The 16,317-nt window shown below is 38.8% G+C and overlaps 1 protein-coding gene across 1 annotated transcript in view; it reads right to left on the bottom strand.

Annotated features, from left to right (window-relative positions):
• Positions 1-16,317, bottom strand: part of GREB1L (GREB1 like retinoic acid receptor coactivator) — a 109,654-nt gene that overhangs the window by 24,395 nt on the left and 68,942 nt on the right. The window contains exons 7-20 of the mRNA XM_075213393.1: positions 14,971-15,084; positions 14,579-14,713; positions 14,359-14,496; positions 13,278-13,397; positions 12,361-12,483; positions 10,313-10,498; positions 8,518-8,844; positions 6,784-6,912; positions 6,055-6,189; positions 5,333-5,530; positions 4,744-4,924; positions 2,765-2,957; positions 1,320-1,453; positions 331-670 (exon numbers count right to left, since the gene is read on the bottom strand). Of these exons, the coding sequence (XP_075069494.1) occupies positions 331-670; positions 1,320-1,453; positions 2,765-2,957; positions 4,744-4,924; positions 5,333-5,530; positions 6,055-6,189; positions 6,784-6,912; positions 8,518-8,844; positions 10,313-10,498; positions 12,361-12,483; positions 13,278-13,397; positions 14,359-14,496; positions 14,579-14,713; positions 14,971-15,084 (2,453 nt within the window). The remainder of the gene's footprint in view (positions 1-330; positions 671-1,319; positions 1,454-2,764; positions 2,958-4,743; positions 4,925-5,332; positions 5,531-6,054; positions 6,190-6,783; positions 6,913-8,517; positions 8,845-10,312; positions 10,499-12,360; positions 12,484-13,277; positions 13,398-14,358; positions 14,497-14,578; positions 14,714-14,970; positions 15,085-16,317) is intronic.

Raw genomic sequence — 16,317 nt, 5'->3', positions numbered from 1 at the left:
CAATTGTAAGGTATTATTCACCTAGCAGTTATTGTCTACTGCAGTATAACACCATATATATTTGTGGGTTGAAAATACATATAAACCAGAGGCAATCTGACACTCTCTTACGGGTGATAAACCACATAGGCATGCCACTAAAAAACATTTACAGCCAGGATGGGGCATTGACACCAAAGGGCATAAAATGCATTTTACTCAGCAACATGTTCAAGCACAAGTAAAGACCGTTCTACCGATATCTGAAATCCATCGTGTGTGTGTGTGTGTGTGTGTGTGTGTGTGTGTGTGTGTGTGTGTGTTGTAATTTTTAGTTTCCACTTTTCTCACCTTTAATCTCGTCACAAAGTGCTTAGCAACACAGAGCTCAGAAGCAGGATTACCAAGGAGCACTTCAAACCGATACTGCAATCCTAGCTTATCCCTCACTTCCTGTAGTCTTTCCTTTGCCAACATCGCCAGCTGCACAGATGGAACCCGGATTATGAGCATGTGTCCCCGGCCACTTTTGTCTTTTCCAGGGGAGCCGAGGAGGTCATCCATGATGCTCAGGGTCTCTGGGGTGGTGTGGTCTCTGAGTGAAGCCATAGTAGTTAGAGCCATAAGTGCTTCAGAATACTGCTGAATGAGTAGGTAGCATCGTGTCACCATGCTGTGTAACCTGGGGTACCTACAGAGAAACTGTGTTATTTCTGACTATACAGCACTGCAGTACACGGTCATTCTTTCAATAGAATACATTTGTGTGTAAAAGCGGAACCAACCAACCAACCATGGTGGTTTTTTTTTCTGGGGCTGTGAGATGGGGGAAAGCCTTGTTACCATTTGTCAACATTGACGATGTAACTTGAGGAATCCTAGCTTTCAGAACATGCAAACTCCCCAAGCACAGCTATGGTAAAGCCCAACTGTCCATCTAATAATCAATGCATATAAGGTACTGCAAAACTGTACAAAGAAGTTATTCTAGAATAGTGTGTGTGTGTGTGTGTGTGTGTGTAAAATAATTAATCTGTTTGTAATGTCAGTCCTCACTTCATTCTGGGTGGAATACAGGCTGCCCTGAGAAAAAAAGATCTGTCCTGATCGGAATGGCGGGACAGAGCACTCAAATTGGGACTGTTACGCCTTAAATCGAGAGGTGTGGCAGATATGCACCACACACACTTTATACTTTGATATATTTTTATTTCTATGAGGGAGGGAGGGAGGGTGGGTTAATTCATTGTAGGTCTACCAATATGATTCTAGGGGGGGCCAGAAATGCCGACACTTAGCACACCAAAAAAAGGGAAAGGGTTTTCATTTTAGAACTTCACCTTTCCAAGAGTGTGTTAACCATTTTCTCAAATGTCTCATCACATCGCAGAAGTGGACTCGTTATGCCCCACTGTAGAGACTTGCTGTATTCATCAATGCCAAAGTAAAGTTTCTCTTCACTGCTTACTTCCTCCTAGGTCACACAAATTAGAACACATACAAAAGAAAACTAGTAAAAAAGTCTTTCAACAACCTTATTTAAGCTGAATATAAAGAAATGGAAGTTGCTCAAATCAATTTATAGGCTATAGCAGGTGCATGAAAGGATGGTTTTATCCTAAAAGGAACAAACACACTGAAGCTGAATATACTAAGGTTAGCCATGCAATTTATCCATATGGAATTACTTCACTCGAACTTTTAACAGCATAAACAGTGATAGAGAGTCATTTCAGTAACAAAAATAGTACATTGCTTAAATAAATAAGTAAAGACAACAGTTAAAGTGAAAAAAAGGACTTGACATGGAAACCATTTTATATACTATAATATGGATTGTGCCTTAATTTGCATATATTATATACACCATATATACACCAATGTTTTGTGTGGAAAACTCAACCATCAACATAATTGGTTACAGATAGGCAAGCAAAGGTCAAGTTGGGCTCTTTTTGGTATGGTAACTTTGGGAGATGCACATTAGCTCTTATTCCCCACCCCAAAACTGTGACTGTCGGTTGCTACATACCCCTTATAAGGTTGCATCTAAATGACACCATTTACCATCGCCCACTTCACAATGCAGTCTATACACACTACTTCTCTATGCACAGCGCACCTCCTGTGCTATGCTTCACGCCCATAGAGTTCACTATGAATGATGCTCAAACTGCACCTGCTCTCTCCCTTCGCTCAGAAACCATATTTATTTCTGTGAAAAAAGCCAGATTTACAGCACATTTTAAAACTAATAAAGACAATATACATATTCAGTGAATGCACTGTATAAATGCACGAATAATGTCAAGCAGACATAATGCACAGTCCTATCGAGGCAGCAGAGCATGCCCTGCTGGACCAGGAAAAGTTCATCAGTATTTGGGGCCCACCAAGATACAGTATGGATGGGCCAACAGGAAGCCATTAACGAATAGCCGGTAGTTAAGCCATTTAGAGTTGTGCCTGTTTTTAATCAATGAATGGCAGCAGCCAGTAGGAGTTTGGAAAATGTAAATAACCTCTAATTGGCTGAATCAAAGCAGTCAGGTAGCGATGTCATTGGCAGTATTGCCTGCTATATGTGAATTAAAACATGCAACTAACATCACAGATCCTGGCTCCAATCTGTACTGAGCAGGTAGGCAGGACATACTTACTATAGCAAGACAAGTAATGACAAGAGAAGAAGATAAGTGAAAGAAGATAGGTGAAAGTAAGTATTTCACAGGGTTTTGGAATACAAAATAAATGAATAAAAATGTTGTGCTGAATAAAAGCTTACTGTCAAGTCTGGTTGAATCCAGTGCACCTCATTGATGTGGCTGATCTTAGACTGCTGTGTCTGTAAGGCATAAGGGAAGGCACTGACTTGTAGTACAATGAGGTTCAGGGCTTCCAGCACTTCACGGCTATTAACAATCCGGTCAGACAGCCCCTGAGTGGGATCTCCATGAGTCAACGTTCCGGTCATAGCACTGAAGGGAAATACATTACTTTAGAATACAGATCTGGCAGCTGCATATCCCTAAACAAAATTATGTGTTTTTTGTATTCTTCTGTAACTGCTCTTGTCCACAAATTACACTCAAACTATGTGTAACGGCATCAACTAATCTAAATAGAACCAAGAACTTACATTACTTTGGTGTATGTATGTTACTGCAGAGGTCAGAAGGCTGGGTAATGTCAAAAATAGAGCAACTTAACTAAAGTAAGATGTAATATGTTTTCAGGGCAAACAATTACAATTATTCAGAAATGTGGTTGTAGTTCAGCTTTACACAGACACTGGCTGACAGCAACACTCATCCCTCTTGCAATACATAAAAACAAAAAACTTCCAAAACCCATAAATACATATAGTTGTAATATTTCAAAAGGAGCCTGGTTCATCCTAAAATTACAAAGTTGAGGTGAACATTAGCCAGTTAGTCTAGTGACTTAAGTCACTAGATATGACAATGAGAGAATGAAGTGTAGTTAACTATAAGACACATAATGGCAGGCTTGCTAACCTTGTTAAGATGTACCCAATCAATCAGTGCTCTAATCATGTGTGAGAAATGTGATCATATGTAATAGGGTGTGTGTAGTGCATTTTATTAAAGATTAAAAGGGTATCTTTGTGCATTATAATGCATTCCTGTTCTCTGTTGCCATTATTGCCTCCTGGAGCCTTCCTTCCATGTTCACCGCACTGGAGTGGACTGCATGTGGCCACACAGTCGCTTCAGTTAAGAGCTAAGCAGACATACATGTTGCCAAGTCTAATGTACAATGCCATAGGGTTACAAGATAAGGTAATGGCAACATGCGTACCAAACTGTGCATACTAAAGTAACACATAATAACATACTCTCTAAACCTGTCCTATTCACCATCAGCTGAAATATTTACCAATGCACGGTGCCTGGCAGTAGACCAAACTATCCCAAAACAAATCATAATGATCATAGGCAACCAGAGGGGGGGGGGTTCCTAGTGACTGGAAACCCCCTTCCAAGCCAGGGGCACTGTATAATTGAGGTGGCTGGACACTGCCCCTGCTTCATACAGCTCTGCATGCACCTAACAGTAGTGCACACAGCATTGCCCAAGTATATTATGGGGATAGGGAGAGTTGTAGAGCAGCCAAGCACGCTCTAAAATTATAGCCACGCCCCCATGCATGCTGGTCATGCCCACTGGCGGCGTGGTGTGTAAACCCCCCTCTATAAATCCTGCGTTTGCCCCCGATGATATATGCAGTACCAAGAGCAGCTTTCAGCACATCACAGTGATACTTGCAGGACATAGCATCATACCATCCGGTGTTCTACATGGTAACTAGCATTTCCCATAAGAGCTCTTATTCCGGCGTGGCACCACTTTCAGCAGAGCCCACAAGAGCATGTGGCTATTTCATTCTAGAGAGCTGGCGAGTGTAATGGCTATGTACAGAAGGCAGCACTCACTACTTCACATATTGTGATTTTAATTCTTGGGATGAAATAAAGGCACATGAGGGTCAATCTTCCAATGCTGGATAATATAAATCACCCCCCTGGCCAATACATTTTTTAAAAGGTAACATTCTCCACATCACTGAGCACGACCAATACACAAACTTGATATCATTAATTTTTGATTAGCTGGAATATTTATTTTATAAGGGGAAGACATGTATTACTGAACCAAGGGCAAAGTTGTATTTATTGAACATTGATTGCCTTTATGGATGCCTCTATTGTGTAGATGGCAGATGCTCTTTAAGACACTTACCTAGTTAAATCCACATGGCTACTGTCGTGTATTAGAACAAAAAGTGTGTAAGGATTTTGTTTCACTTTCTTCATAAAGGCATCAAACTTGGCTTGGACATCCCCGTCTAATCGTAGAATATATTTCTCAGCTCGCTGATGTGCGTATACAGACTCCTCTAGGCCCAAATCTGTCAGCACCCCTGCCAAAAGTTCAGATCCAGAGTGAGGTCACTGGATAAAATATCATTGCATATATTAAGAAATGAAGGGAGAATATACTGTTTGCTGACTCGTGTTCTCCTAACCTTGTTATTTAAAGACCAAGTAAAAAATGTTCTAAATATATGCATTTAAATTGATCATGGGTGTATTTAATGATCATAATGATGCACAAGGTAGCAACCTTCATAGAAAGCATAATGATGGGAATCTAATAATCCCAATTTTATTGATTAAAATCTCTAAAATTAGTGAAGTTTAGCTTGTTGGTAAATCATGTAATGCTTAAAAATTGCAATTAAATCAATCTTTTAAAAAACTGCCTCCCCCACTAGCAGAATGGCTGGGCACAACTCTGACCAGGTACACAATAAATGTATTCATCTTACCTGATAGTCTAATTCTTTGCAGAGTCTGATATACCAGTACTTCTGACCGAGGAACGACTATTAGGAAGTCCACTTTGCTGAAACGCCCCAAATCCAGGCTCTGGCTCCCACTATCTGCAATGGCACACACCTGGGACAGGAGCTTCCGGGCAACCATCAGCTGAGACTGGCAGATCTGGAAGCTGTCTGTGTTACAACCTAGAACACATTGCACATTTCTTGCTGCAAGCATTTAAAATAAACCATTCATGCTAGACATACACAGACTGACGGACACAATATGTTTAATCAATTTAGATCTGTCTCTATGTATTTTATTTTGACATATCCATGTTTTATTCCCGTGATGTGGATTTCTATTGGTCGCCAATAATGGGCTATGGAAGCTCATGGAACAGACAGCAAACTGGTGTTGCTTGCAACTTTGTGTAATATTAACAACGTATAACTTCTATTATAATACTTGTTCCCTTTGTGTTGTATTACTTTACTACAAGCAGATCTATTATAAGATGTCTTATTTATGTTTTGTTTTTTTTATTGGCTGTGGTTTTTTTCTTTCATATATAGGTAGAATATAGGCAGCAATTCCACTATGTTGCATCCTGCTCGGAGGTGTCTAACCTCTCATGTGTATGTGTTGGTTATGTTAAATTTGTTAATTCACAACTGGATAAATAGGACAACAAGCTTGTGATTAACTGGTAATTGCAGAATGTTACCTTTGCCCTGTGTAGGAACCATACTGGCTGCTTCCTGAGAGGACACACATTCTTTTACATCACCATTAAAAGGAATAATGACATTATCTCCTCTCTTCCTTTGGATTTTCTCCAGCAATCTATCCAAATTGTCACCTAGTAAAAAAACATCAATGTATAAATACAATTACTATATTAAAAATACTGTACAATGGTAGGCAAACTGCCTACATATTTTGCTCTGTTTCAAAGACAGAATCTGATGTGTTACACGAAAACACGAAAAAAGAATGACCACTTTCACTTCTATTTTATCAGTCAAAAAGTGTTCATCAGTGAAAAATACTATCCATCATTAATATACATGTTAGTAAGAAAGTCAATCTCTTTTGGTTATGAAGTTATGGGTGGTTATTGAATGTTATACTCCAAGAAATAGCAATATTTGATCTATCAGAAGTCAGCCTATCCATTTATAGAGGAACAATGACCACTTGACCAGCACTCAACATATTAAGTTCCCTCTCCCTCTAATGAAAATACAGAATAATGTGTACTACTTATATCAGACTGTGCAGGCTGTGATATAGTTGCAAGTTCGTGTGTTGCAAAGACGTAATGAGCCCGCCACAAAAATGATCTTTGGCCAAGTTACATTAATGTCTGCATCCAGTTTTCAAAAATACATAACATGCTATCTATAAATTCCAGCCAGGAGGACAGTAGAATGCCCAGACATATACCACTTACCCATGGATGTGTTTTTGAAGTGTGAGGCTAGGAAGCTGACCTTGCCTGTGATGAGCTCATAGCTAATCTCCTTCAAGAACTCACTAGTTGTCAGCATGCTCTCTGCAAGCACCCGAGATTGGTATTTTCCTAGAAACGGACACATTTTTTATGTTTTTTGTTTTTTTTTTCAAAACATTGAACATTACCTCCTATAAATGAAACCACCGAGCAGTGCCAGCTGACTTTGTGACGTTATAATGGCATTACACATTGAACAAATAAAAGGGAACACCAAACTAATACAATCCTTTCTAGTGTAAGTCATGGTGCCATGACATGCAAGCACAGACAGAGGTCATGTAATGAACAAATCTCTGTGTGCCAAAATCTTGTGCTGGTTTCAATGCTCTGCTAGTCATGTTGCGTCACATGCACCAATCTGATGACATCACCGTGACAGACATTTTTCAGCCAATAGTTTATTATAAAAAATAAAATAAAAAATGACTACATGAACATGGTAGCGATTCTGGATTTTGACAGCTGAGCGATATTAAAAAATAATTTTTGGGAGGGGGATTCAATTGGCCGCTTAACTGCCGAAAGTAGCGCGGCCTGCACACTATTACCATTAATATGGTAATCTTTAACACTGCCTTTTGCTCTCAGCTCAGGGAGCCACGAGCAGAAATCAGGGTTAAAATGACTATTAACAGTAATAGAATTAACGATGCGTTGAGCGAGGCTGTACTGAATTACCCCCCCTTAGTGTTGAAATGACATCAGAATAAATCAACTAATCAAAAACATGTACAAATATTCAAAAGCATATAACACGCAGAAATACATTTTACAATGGACATTTAAAACATACAGTAAAAAAAAATAAAAAAATTAAAAATGTACTTTAAATCATTGCCGAGTAAAAAGGACATTCTCATGTTAAATATTGCTTTGTTCTTTCAATTATTAACTGGTAAACTTAAGTAGAGCACAATAAGTTAACAGCACTATACTTTGAAATCTATGTATGATAATTTTATCTCAGAAAAGCAATATAGCTCACAGTCACATTGTGTAACTGGTACAGTCGGATGAGGCCCTTTGAGGAAGCCATTCTGTGGGCTGAATGAATGGGTTCATGAAATTGCAGCCCACTTATTAGGAGCCTGTGGCTTCATTGGACACTTTAATAAGTTGGTATAGTCAGCTTTATAAAAAGCAATATATTACTGCTTGTAGCTAATTAGTGGGTGCGTCCCTCCCTGGTCTCACGTCCTGGGGGAGCGGAGGCAACTGATGACAATCGGACCTCCACAATAGTACAGGCCCAATGTGCAGAGCTGGCACTAGAGAAGCATTTTGTGTCTAGCCCCTAGCCTTACAAACGTTGCTGTCAAAAGTCCCAGTGCCAACAGTTACTGTGCATCATGTCGGCTGACAGAAGCAGCAGGATGACACGCTGCCAATCGGGTCCTACTGTGTCTTTTAAGGTGCTCATACAAAGAGTGATTATGATCATCTCAGTATCCACTGTCTGTGGAGGCCTGAAGCGACTGCCAATATAAATCAGGACTGGTAAAAATGCAGCAAGATGATGATCATGACGCGTGTTCAGTCTAAAAGAACCAGCAATTCAGATGCATAGTCTAGTACAACCACCAATATTTACCGATACACCAGAAAGCAAGCATCAACTGGAAAAGTTTCAATAAAACTAGATACTCAAATAAGTTAAAGTTTATTTCTTACCAAGGGCAATAACACAAAATTCATTTCCTCGCACCTTTGAGGAACAGATTGCTACTACATAGTCAGGGAGCTTTTGCTGCGGTTTCAAATCACTTAGAGATCGAAGGGTCTCCGAGATGCCTTCTGCCAGGGAGTTCTGGGTCACAAGGACATGAACTAAATCCTGAGAAACACTGGCCAATAAGCGAGCAAGCCAGGGTAGTTGAGCCTGTGACAAGGACATGCCTGGCGGCTGCATCTGCAAGGAACGCTCTTTAGAAGTAAATTCCTGCAATGCTTTAAGCACAATCTGTTCAAAGACTTCACGAATCGGTATCTGAGCAGGACCTAAAACAAGGACAAAAATTAGGACAATTTTATATATGCAATTTATTTGCAGAGCTTTAAGAAGTCAACAGAAAACATCAATTTTGTATGGTTTAAAAAAGCAAATTAAATAAACAACCCAAACATTGTGATACCAGTCTCTGATCTTCAAGGTTACACAACATGGACCTTTTCCCGTGAGAACAGGTTGAGTGTTAGGGACTTTACAGATATTTATTTTTTGCTTTATGCTCTGTGCAGTATATCCATTGGTAATTGCAAGAAAGCATTATATCATCCTGTGTCTGGATCACTGATAAATAACTTCTGGTATAAATTTATTTAAAGGAAATAGCGGAGGCCTCTTATTTATATAATTAGCCATGCACTTATTTTTGATATTGTGTATATTTTGATACAGAAAATCGTTATTTCTGAGACCAGGGTAGAAAATGTGTTTTTCTGTTTTAACCTTTCTAAAGGAAATGCCTTATTTCTGATGTACATATCTGATACAATGAGCCTTTGTGGACGGAGGTCTTGTGTTTTGTATGGAAGCGTCATTGTTTTTGCGGTTTGTAAGGTTGCTAGTGGAAACCTCCAATCAGGCCTATCGGGAGGAAGTCTGATAGCAAGAATTGCTAAGTAAGTTTTGTGATGAAGTGTCAAATGCCTGCTCTGGCAAAAGGCCCAGCAGGAGGTCGTTACTGTGTGGCCTTTTGTCAGAGTGTTCAAACTGTTCTGAACATTGTAAACAGCATCTGATGCAGGACATCACAGCAACTCTAGAATTTCATAGATAAGTAAATATTGTTGGCTTTGCAATGCATGTAAATCTATGTTTGTGTAAACGCATTGCTTCCTGATTCTAAAAATAGCCTGTGTCCAAACTGTATAAAAGGCACTGGCTTGTATTGAAAAGTTGTTCTTGTTTCATCTGACCTGATCACCTGGTACCTTTAACCAGTGTAAGAGCAAATAAACATCTTGCTTCAAAGACCTGCTTGAAAACATCTTCAATATTGCTGTATTTCTGTGACCTGCAGATTAGACCCTAAATCTAATCCGTTCTCTGGCTGTTTCTGAGGTTGGACCCAGCTTTTCCTGGACCACCGCTCTGCCTGCTACCCTGTAGCCCTAGTCAGTGTGATAGGCATGGGGGGATCCATCCACAGCATCCCCGATCCAAGAGGTCAGGAGTACCAGCCCAGGTACACCAGCAACGAGATACACTAGCAGCGTCGGTTACCCAGAAGAATCCCGGTTTTGGATGCCGGTATAGGAGTCCAGTGGTGGCAGCATTTGTAAGCCCCTCCTACTGCAGAAAGAGGGCGCATTTGGGATAACAAAAAGGAACAGTGGCAAAGTAAGGCCAGCCAGTTTCCAGCAGCAACAGACAGGGTGGCATAGGCGGTCCATCCTGTCACACATCCACAATACATTTTGAATACAAGCCGGAAAAACAAGGAAATGAGCACAGGATTCTCACCGAGCCGCACAAGATATTGGATAGTCAGAAGTATCAGGTTTTCTACGCTCAAGAACTGACTGCTGGCCACTCCCATCTGATCCAGCTCCTTCTTCTCCAATTCCTGTAACTTGTAGCAGTTCACCAACAACGGACTTACAACAATATCACCAACATTGCCGTAGAAATATGGCAAGACACCATAACCTGTAACAGAATGCACAAATACTTGTCATAAAGGGTTAAAATTTATACAGCTCTTACCACTCAAAGAGAAACTGAACTTTGAATTTGTTTCCAATCAGATGTTTAACTGTACAAAGAGAAAATGTGCATTTTGGGGCACTCAGTAGTCCAAACTAAATAAAACATGCTTACAAGCTTTGATATGCATTAAAACATTCTCAGTTAATCCCAAGAATTTCCAGATGTGGATCAATGTTTATTAGCAAAAGAATTAAAAAAGACATAAAATGAAAATGTCTAACTGTTAAAAATAGCAGCTCCTCACTACTATAGCGCGCCGCAAATATTGTAATGAGCTCCTGCAAGCTCTTTAGTATGCCTTTGTATAGATATAAACCATTGATACAAGGTGCCTCTTAATGTGGCAGAAGATAGTAAAGTGCCTGCTAGGATTGCATTAATTATACTGCCTGGGTCATTGTTACTTGGGCAGCAAAGAATCTCTAGTTTGGACCACTGAGTGCCCCAAAATACACATTGTCTCTTTCTTAATTTTTTTGGTCAATTAATTTGTATGCACCTCTCCCCTGATGCTTCAGGACTGTGGTCAATATGAAATAAGGAAGTGACTAGTTAAATATTATACATATACACACACACACATATACACACACACACACACACACACACACACACACACATATACACACACACACACACACACACATACATACATATACACACACACACATATACACACACATACATATACACACACACACACACACAGACCGACCAACATCGCTTTTTTCCCATTTCATAAATGTTCTCCAATTGTTGAATAAAACAATGTTCGTTTAAAAAATGAGGTGACTTGTTCAAGCTTTCTTATGCCAAGATGATGTTCGATCACATTTAAAGGGTAATTTCACACAAGATATATATATTTAAATAATTATTTTATGGAGTGCAGTGGTTTAAAGAAAATACATACTTTCCTTCTTCCCTTCCAAGTAGTCTGGCATCATCACAGTAAGCCTGTCACCATTCTATTCATGGTGGCTTTAGATCGCTATAGCCACATTTGAGTTAGATTTGGGTTGAGTTGTTAGGCTCCTGCACAGTATCTGACACCCATGAAAAAAACACAGTGAAGCAGCGCTAGCACAATGCAGGGGGCAGGATCAAGCCAACTACATATTTTTATTTAGTTATTTTTAATAGCTGCACACCCCACACTAAATTATTAAAATGTAAAAAAAAAAAGTGCGTAAAAAATAGGAGAATTTATCCATTGTGGGTCACCACCACTAAGCAGGCAAATCAAATAGACCGTTATGCCAATAAATGAAAATACACAAGAAAAACGGTTCTCTCAGATGAATTACTAAAGTCCATATGTTTATTACAGAAAATGTTAATTCATTCGCAGTTGAAACAGACCATAACTCTACATTTACCTAGTCAATTAAATATTTGTTTAAGAGACCAGCCAAACATTGTGACAGGAAAATTGTAACCAACATGTGAATGGTATAGGTCAACTTCTCCAGAGGAAGTTTGCCTTCACCAAACTGATTGCACAGGATTGTTCCATAACAACGTACATATATGTCCCTTTAGAATATTGAGCAATGGCTCGTGAGTATCCAGGAAGCATTTATTCACACATTTACAGTTCAATATTGTGTTTTTATTACCAGATCTAGTTGTTTGTTTGGTCACTATGCAGTACTAATTAGAAAAGTACACTACAATATTATACATTGATCGCAAAATGTTTACACAATTAATCTATCAATATATTTATATCATATCAGTATGTTATCAAGTCAGCAGGGGCAGGTGCTTAATGCAAATAATTTTATTATTTGAACTCTCACCTATCAATATAACAGGCCGCACGCCAGAGCTATTCAACAAATTTTCAGGCACAACTACAGTCTCTCCTGCTGGAATCGGTTGTGGCTGGAAAACACCTCCCAAAATCGGTTGTGGCAGAGAGGCTAAAAAAAAAAAGTAAGTATAGAAAACATTACTACTGTAGCGCAGTATTAAAAGGAAAAAGAAAGTTCATCTCTAAAATAGACAGCGCAATAAGTTCACTCAGAATGATTGTTGTAGAACATAGTAGGTAATACGACATTGATACAAACCTTATCAAACGACATTAAAAAAAATAAAAAATTAGTGCATAACTGTTCCACGGCTTCCTGACACTATAGCTAAACCCACCAGCCCTAGCTATCGTCCGGCTGCTATTCAGCGTAGGTAGCCCCGCCCACCAGATCCCAGAATCCTTTTATTTTATTCACAACACAGCAATCACACTCATGTCGTGCTTCTGTGTGTCTGTGTGCTTTGGGGAAGACTGAGTGGGAATTTAACCCTGTCTGCAGCCTGTACCTGCAGACCTGCTGGGATTTTATCTATTCCTATGCAGGAGAGGTGTGGAAAATAACCCTCCTTGTCACAATATGTATAAGTGTACACACACACAAACACATATACATTACATACACTACATTTCTTGACATTTAAGACCATGAAGTTCTAATGAGAACTGTCCATCTCATCGTGCAGACACAGGGCTTACCATGTCCAGCTACAGATGAGACAGGAACTTCACATTTACTCTCAGCAAAACATATAGTGGGAAATAGGGGAAAATGTTACACTCCAAGACAGGTCGCCAGCTTAAGCAAAGTAGCCAAATCTATCGAACAAGTTGGTGTCAGGAACATGCTTGATTTAATGAAATCAATACTGTAAAAGTGGATAAGTCCCTCAAACTCCTTACCTGGTCTTATAACCGGACGGACAGGTGGTGTAGAAAAGGGCAACACTGGGGCTTGAACTGGCGAGCTTGGAGGCCACCCTCTGTGTCTTTTTTTGGGTGGGCCAGAAAAAGTAATCGTTGCTGTTCATATCAAATCAAGAAAATTGTACCTTTATTATTCCAAAATGTGGTAAAAATATTAAATACAAATAATAAAATATGTTAATAAATCGTCTTAGTACATTTTCTAAATGATGGATTGAAGCAAGAGCAGTTCATCATATAAGTTATTTGTTTTTAATAGAATGCCACTGGTTATAACATGTAAAGTGTTAAACAACATCGGACAGCCCTGGTTACACTCACTGTAACCAGTGTCTTATTATAACTACCAAATGTTCTTTAATATTGATTAGCTAAGTATAAACTTAATACAGAATGATTGATTTGTTTATTTTAAACATTTAATAAACAACCTGTATTGACGATGAACAACTATTCACTTTAGTTTTACCCTGAATTTCGTGCGGTGCATCCAGTAAGAAACATGAGATGCAGCAATTTAAATTTATAGCACATACCATAAGCAGCCAGGCAGTGACTACAGATTTAAAAACACTCCCAATCAAATGAGATTAGGTGGTCAACGAAATCTGAATACAAAAACTAGGTTAATGACTATGAAAAATGTAAATTTTTAAGATGAACAATTTAATTTCTCTTTTTCCCAACAGCTATTGTACCAATTGGTAATTAACAACATTTAATGCCAACCCCTGAAACACAGAAAAACATTAACATAGGACTGGGAGTCTGTCTGTCTGTACACAGACATACATACACACACATATTACACACATATATACAAATATATATATACATACATACATACATACATACATACAGTCACTGTTACAACTGTCATAAAACAAGATGCCAAACACAAGAAAAAGGGTCTCCAAGCCCTATAGTAGTCCTTGGCCTTTTGCCACCCCAATGAACATTTTTGTTCCTACGCCCCTGAATATATGGTATACACCATGAAAAGGAACACATCCATGTTGTATAAAAAGAAGTACTCCCAGCATGAAATACTCCATACCATTGTCCCCAGCAATGCAGCCAGGACTCGGAGATGTTGAGTGAGCGAGAGGCTGAGGCGGTGGAGGATTTAGCACAGTGGATCTTGCCCCACTCCCGCTACCATTGGAGACTTCTGGCACTTGAAATGAAACAGGTGCTGGAAGAAATATATCCAACATTAACTCTGTAACGGCTACCCGAACATACAATGTATAGAAAAAAAAAAGTGAATAACTCACCTGCAGAAAAAGGTTTTCCCACAATATGCATTGGTAGCGGGAAAGGCTTCACAATACCCTTATTGCGGGAGAGATCCTGAGGAGTACTTGAATTAAGAGCAGTAGGTGCTTTGATTGAGGCGTAAGATTGCATCTCTGTCAAAAGTGATATTAAAATCAGTCATGAAATAAGGAAACTAGTTTCATCTAGCTCTAAAGTTAACAATTTTGCTGCCTCTTTCAGCATCTCTATATACCAAATATAAATATTGTGTATTTGAGACACACAGTCAATTAGGAACACTTCTGTCATATGACTCGTTTTGATAACATTGCACAACAGAATGCAACAGTCGTAGAAGACAGAACACACCTAGTTATGTGGATCACCTCTTTGTTTACTTCAACTTTACCTGTCTGCAAGAATCCAGACTTATACTCATCACTGTTTCCATTCTCGGAGGACAGCGAGATCGAAGTCACTGCTGGCTTCACAACTGGAACAGGAAATGGTCGACTACGAGGTTCTGAAAAACAGAATCAGTTTATGGTGCTTTATAGCTCCCTCAATCACTTCTATAATTTGCCCTTTCTGCCTCACAGCACTGGGGTCATGAGTTTGATTCCAGACCATATCCTTATCTGTGTTTAGTTTCTATGTTCTCCCCGTGTTTGCAAGAGAGTTTCCTCCCACACTCCAAAAACATACTGGTAAGTTAATTGGCCACTATTAAAATTGACCCTAGTCTTTCTGTGTGTCTATGATAGGGAATTTGGACTGTAAGCTCCAATGGGGCAGGGACTGATGTGAGTGTTTTCTTTGTACATCGCTGTGGAATTAGTGGCGCTATATAAATAGCTGGGGAAAAAAAAAAAAAAAAAAGGTACATTTCATGCAATACATTCCAATAAAACCTAATATAAGAAATCTCTATTATACACAATAGGTGTCAGGTTTAGTTGTGTCATTATCATTGTATGTATCCAAGAAATGTAGTATATATGGTGCAAAAAGGAGCCCAATACTTAAGATCAAACAGTAACTTAACGGCATAGGATATAATATAATCAGAAGCAGTAAGAACCAAAATAATAGGTTACCAATATAAATGTACATCTGTAACTGTCCGTCTAGTGGTATATTTCACAAATCAAAGACTGCAGAACAAAACAAAAGCAACATCCTTCTTTGAATAAATCTTGTGGGGGTGAAGCCCTGAATAAAAAGTATCAAAAAACGGACAGACTCTCCCAATATAATTAAAAACCCTCTCACAACACTGCCAGCCAAACAGTGAATGAGAGATAATATTGAACTTGCTAATGACATAATAATCACTTATAAAATGCAGCAAGATTTAGCTGCAACAAATTATAGAAAAGTGGTGTAACTTCCATAGGATCACAAAATGCAACGTTTCTCTTAAAATCGCACCACCTCTCTACCAATTACATAAAGCAAAAGCAACTTACGTGACTCTAAAAAAAAGGAGCAAGAATGAGCATAGGTGCAACAGAAGCTTTTAGTTATGAGGGGAGTTTTCATGTTACTACAATTTGTAATTTACAATTGATTGAACTATATTGAAGGTCAAACACAAATAAGAAAATATCTGTAAAATATCTAAGTATTGTCAGTCAAAGGTCATATTGATCAAAATAGCTGGTTATACAAAATAAAAGTTACCTTGTTTGCAATACTGGACCATTTAAATTTTAAATGTCTAATTCCAGCCAAAACTGAAAATGTAGACCAAATT

The sequence above is a fragment of the Mixophyes fleayi genome, chromosome 5 (assembly GCF_038048845.1).
Source record: "Mixophyes fleayi isolate aMixFle1 chromosome 5, aMixFle1.hap1, whole genome shotgun sequence".
Lineage (NCBI taxonomy): Eukaryota > Metazoa > Chordata > Amphibia > Anura > Limnodynastidae > Mixophyes > Mixophyes fleayi.
The sequence above is the reverse complement of the archived record's forward strand: the minus strand, read 5'-3'. Positions and strand labels throughout refer to the sequence as shown.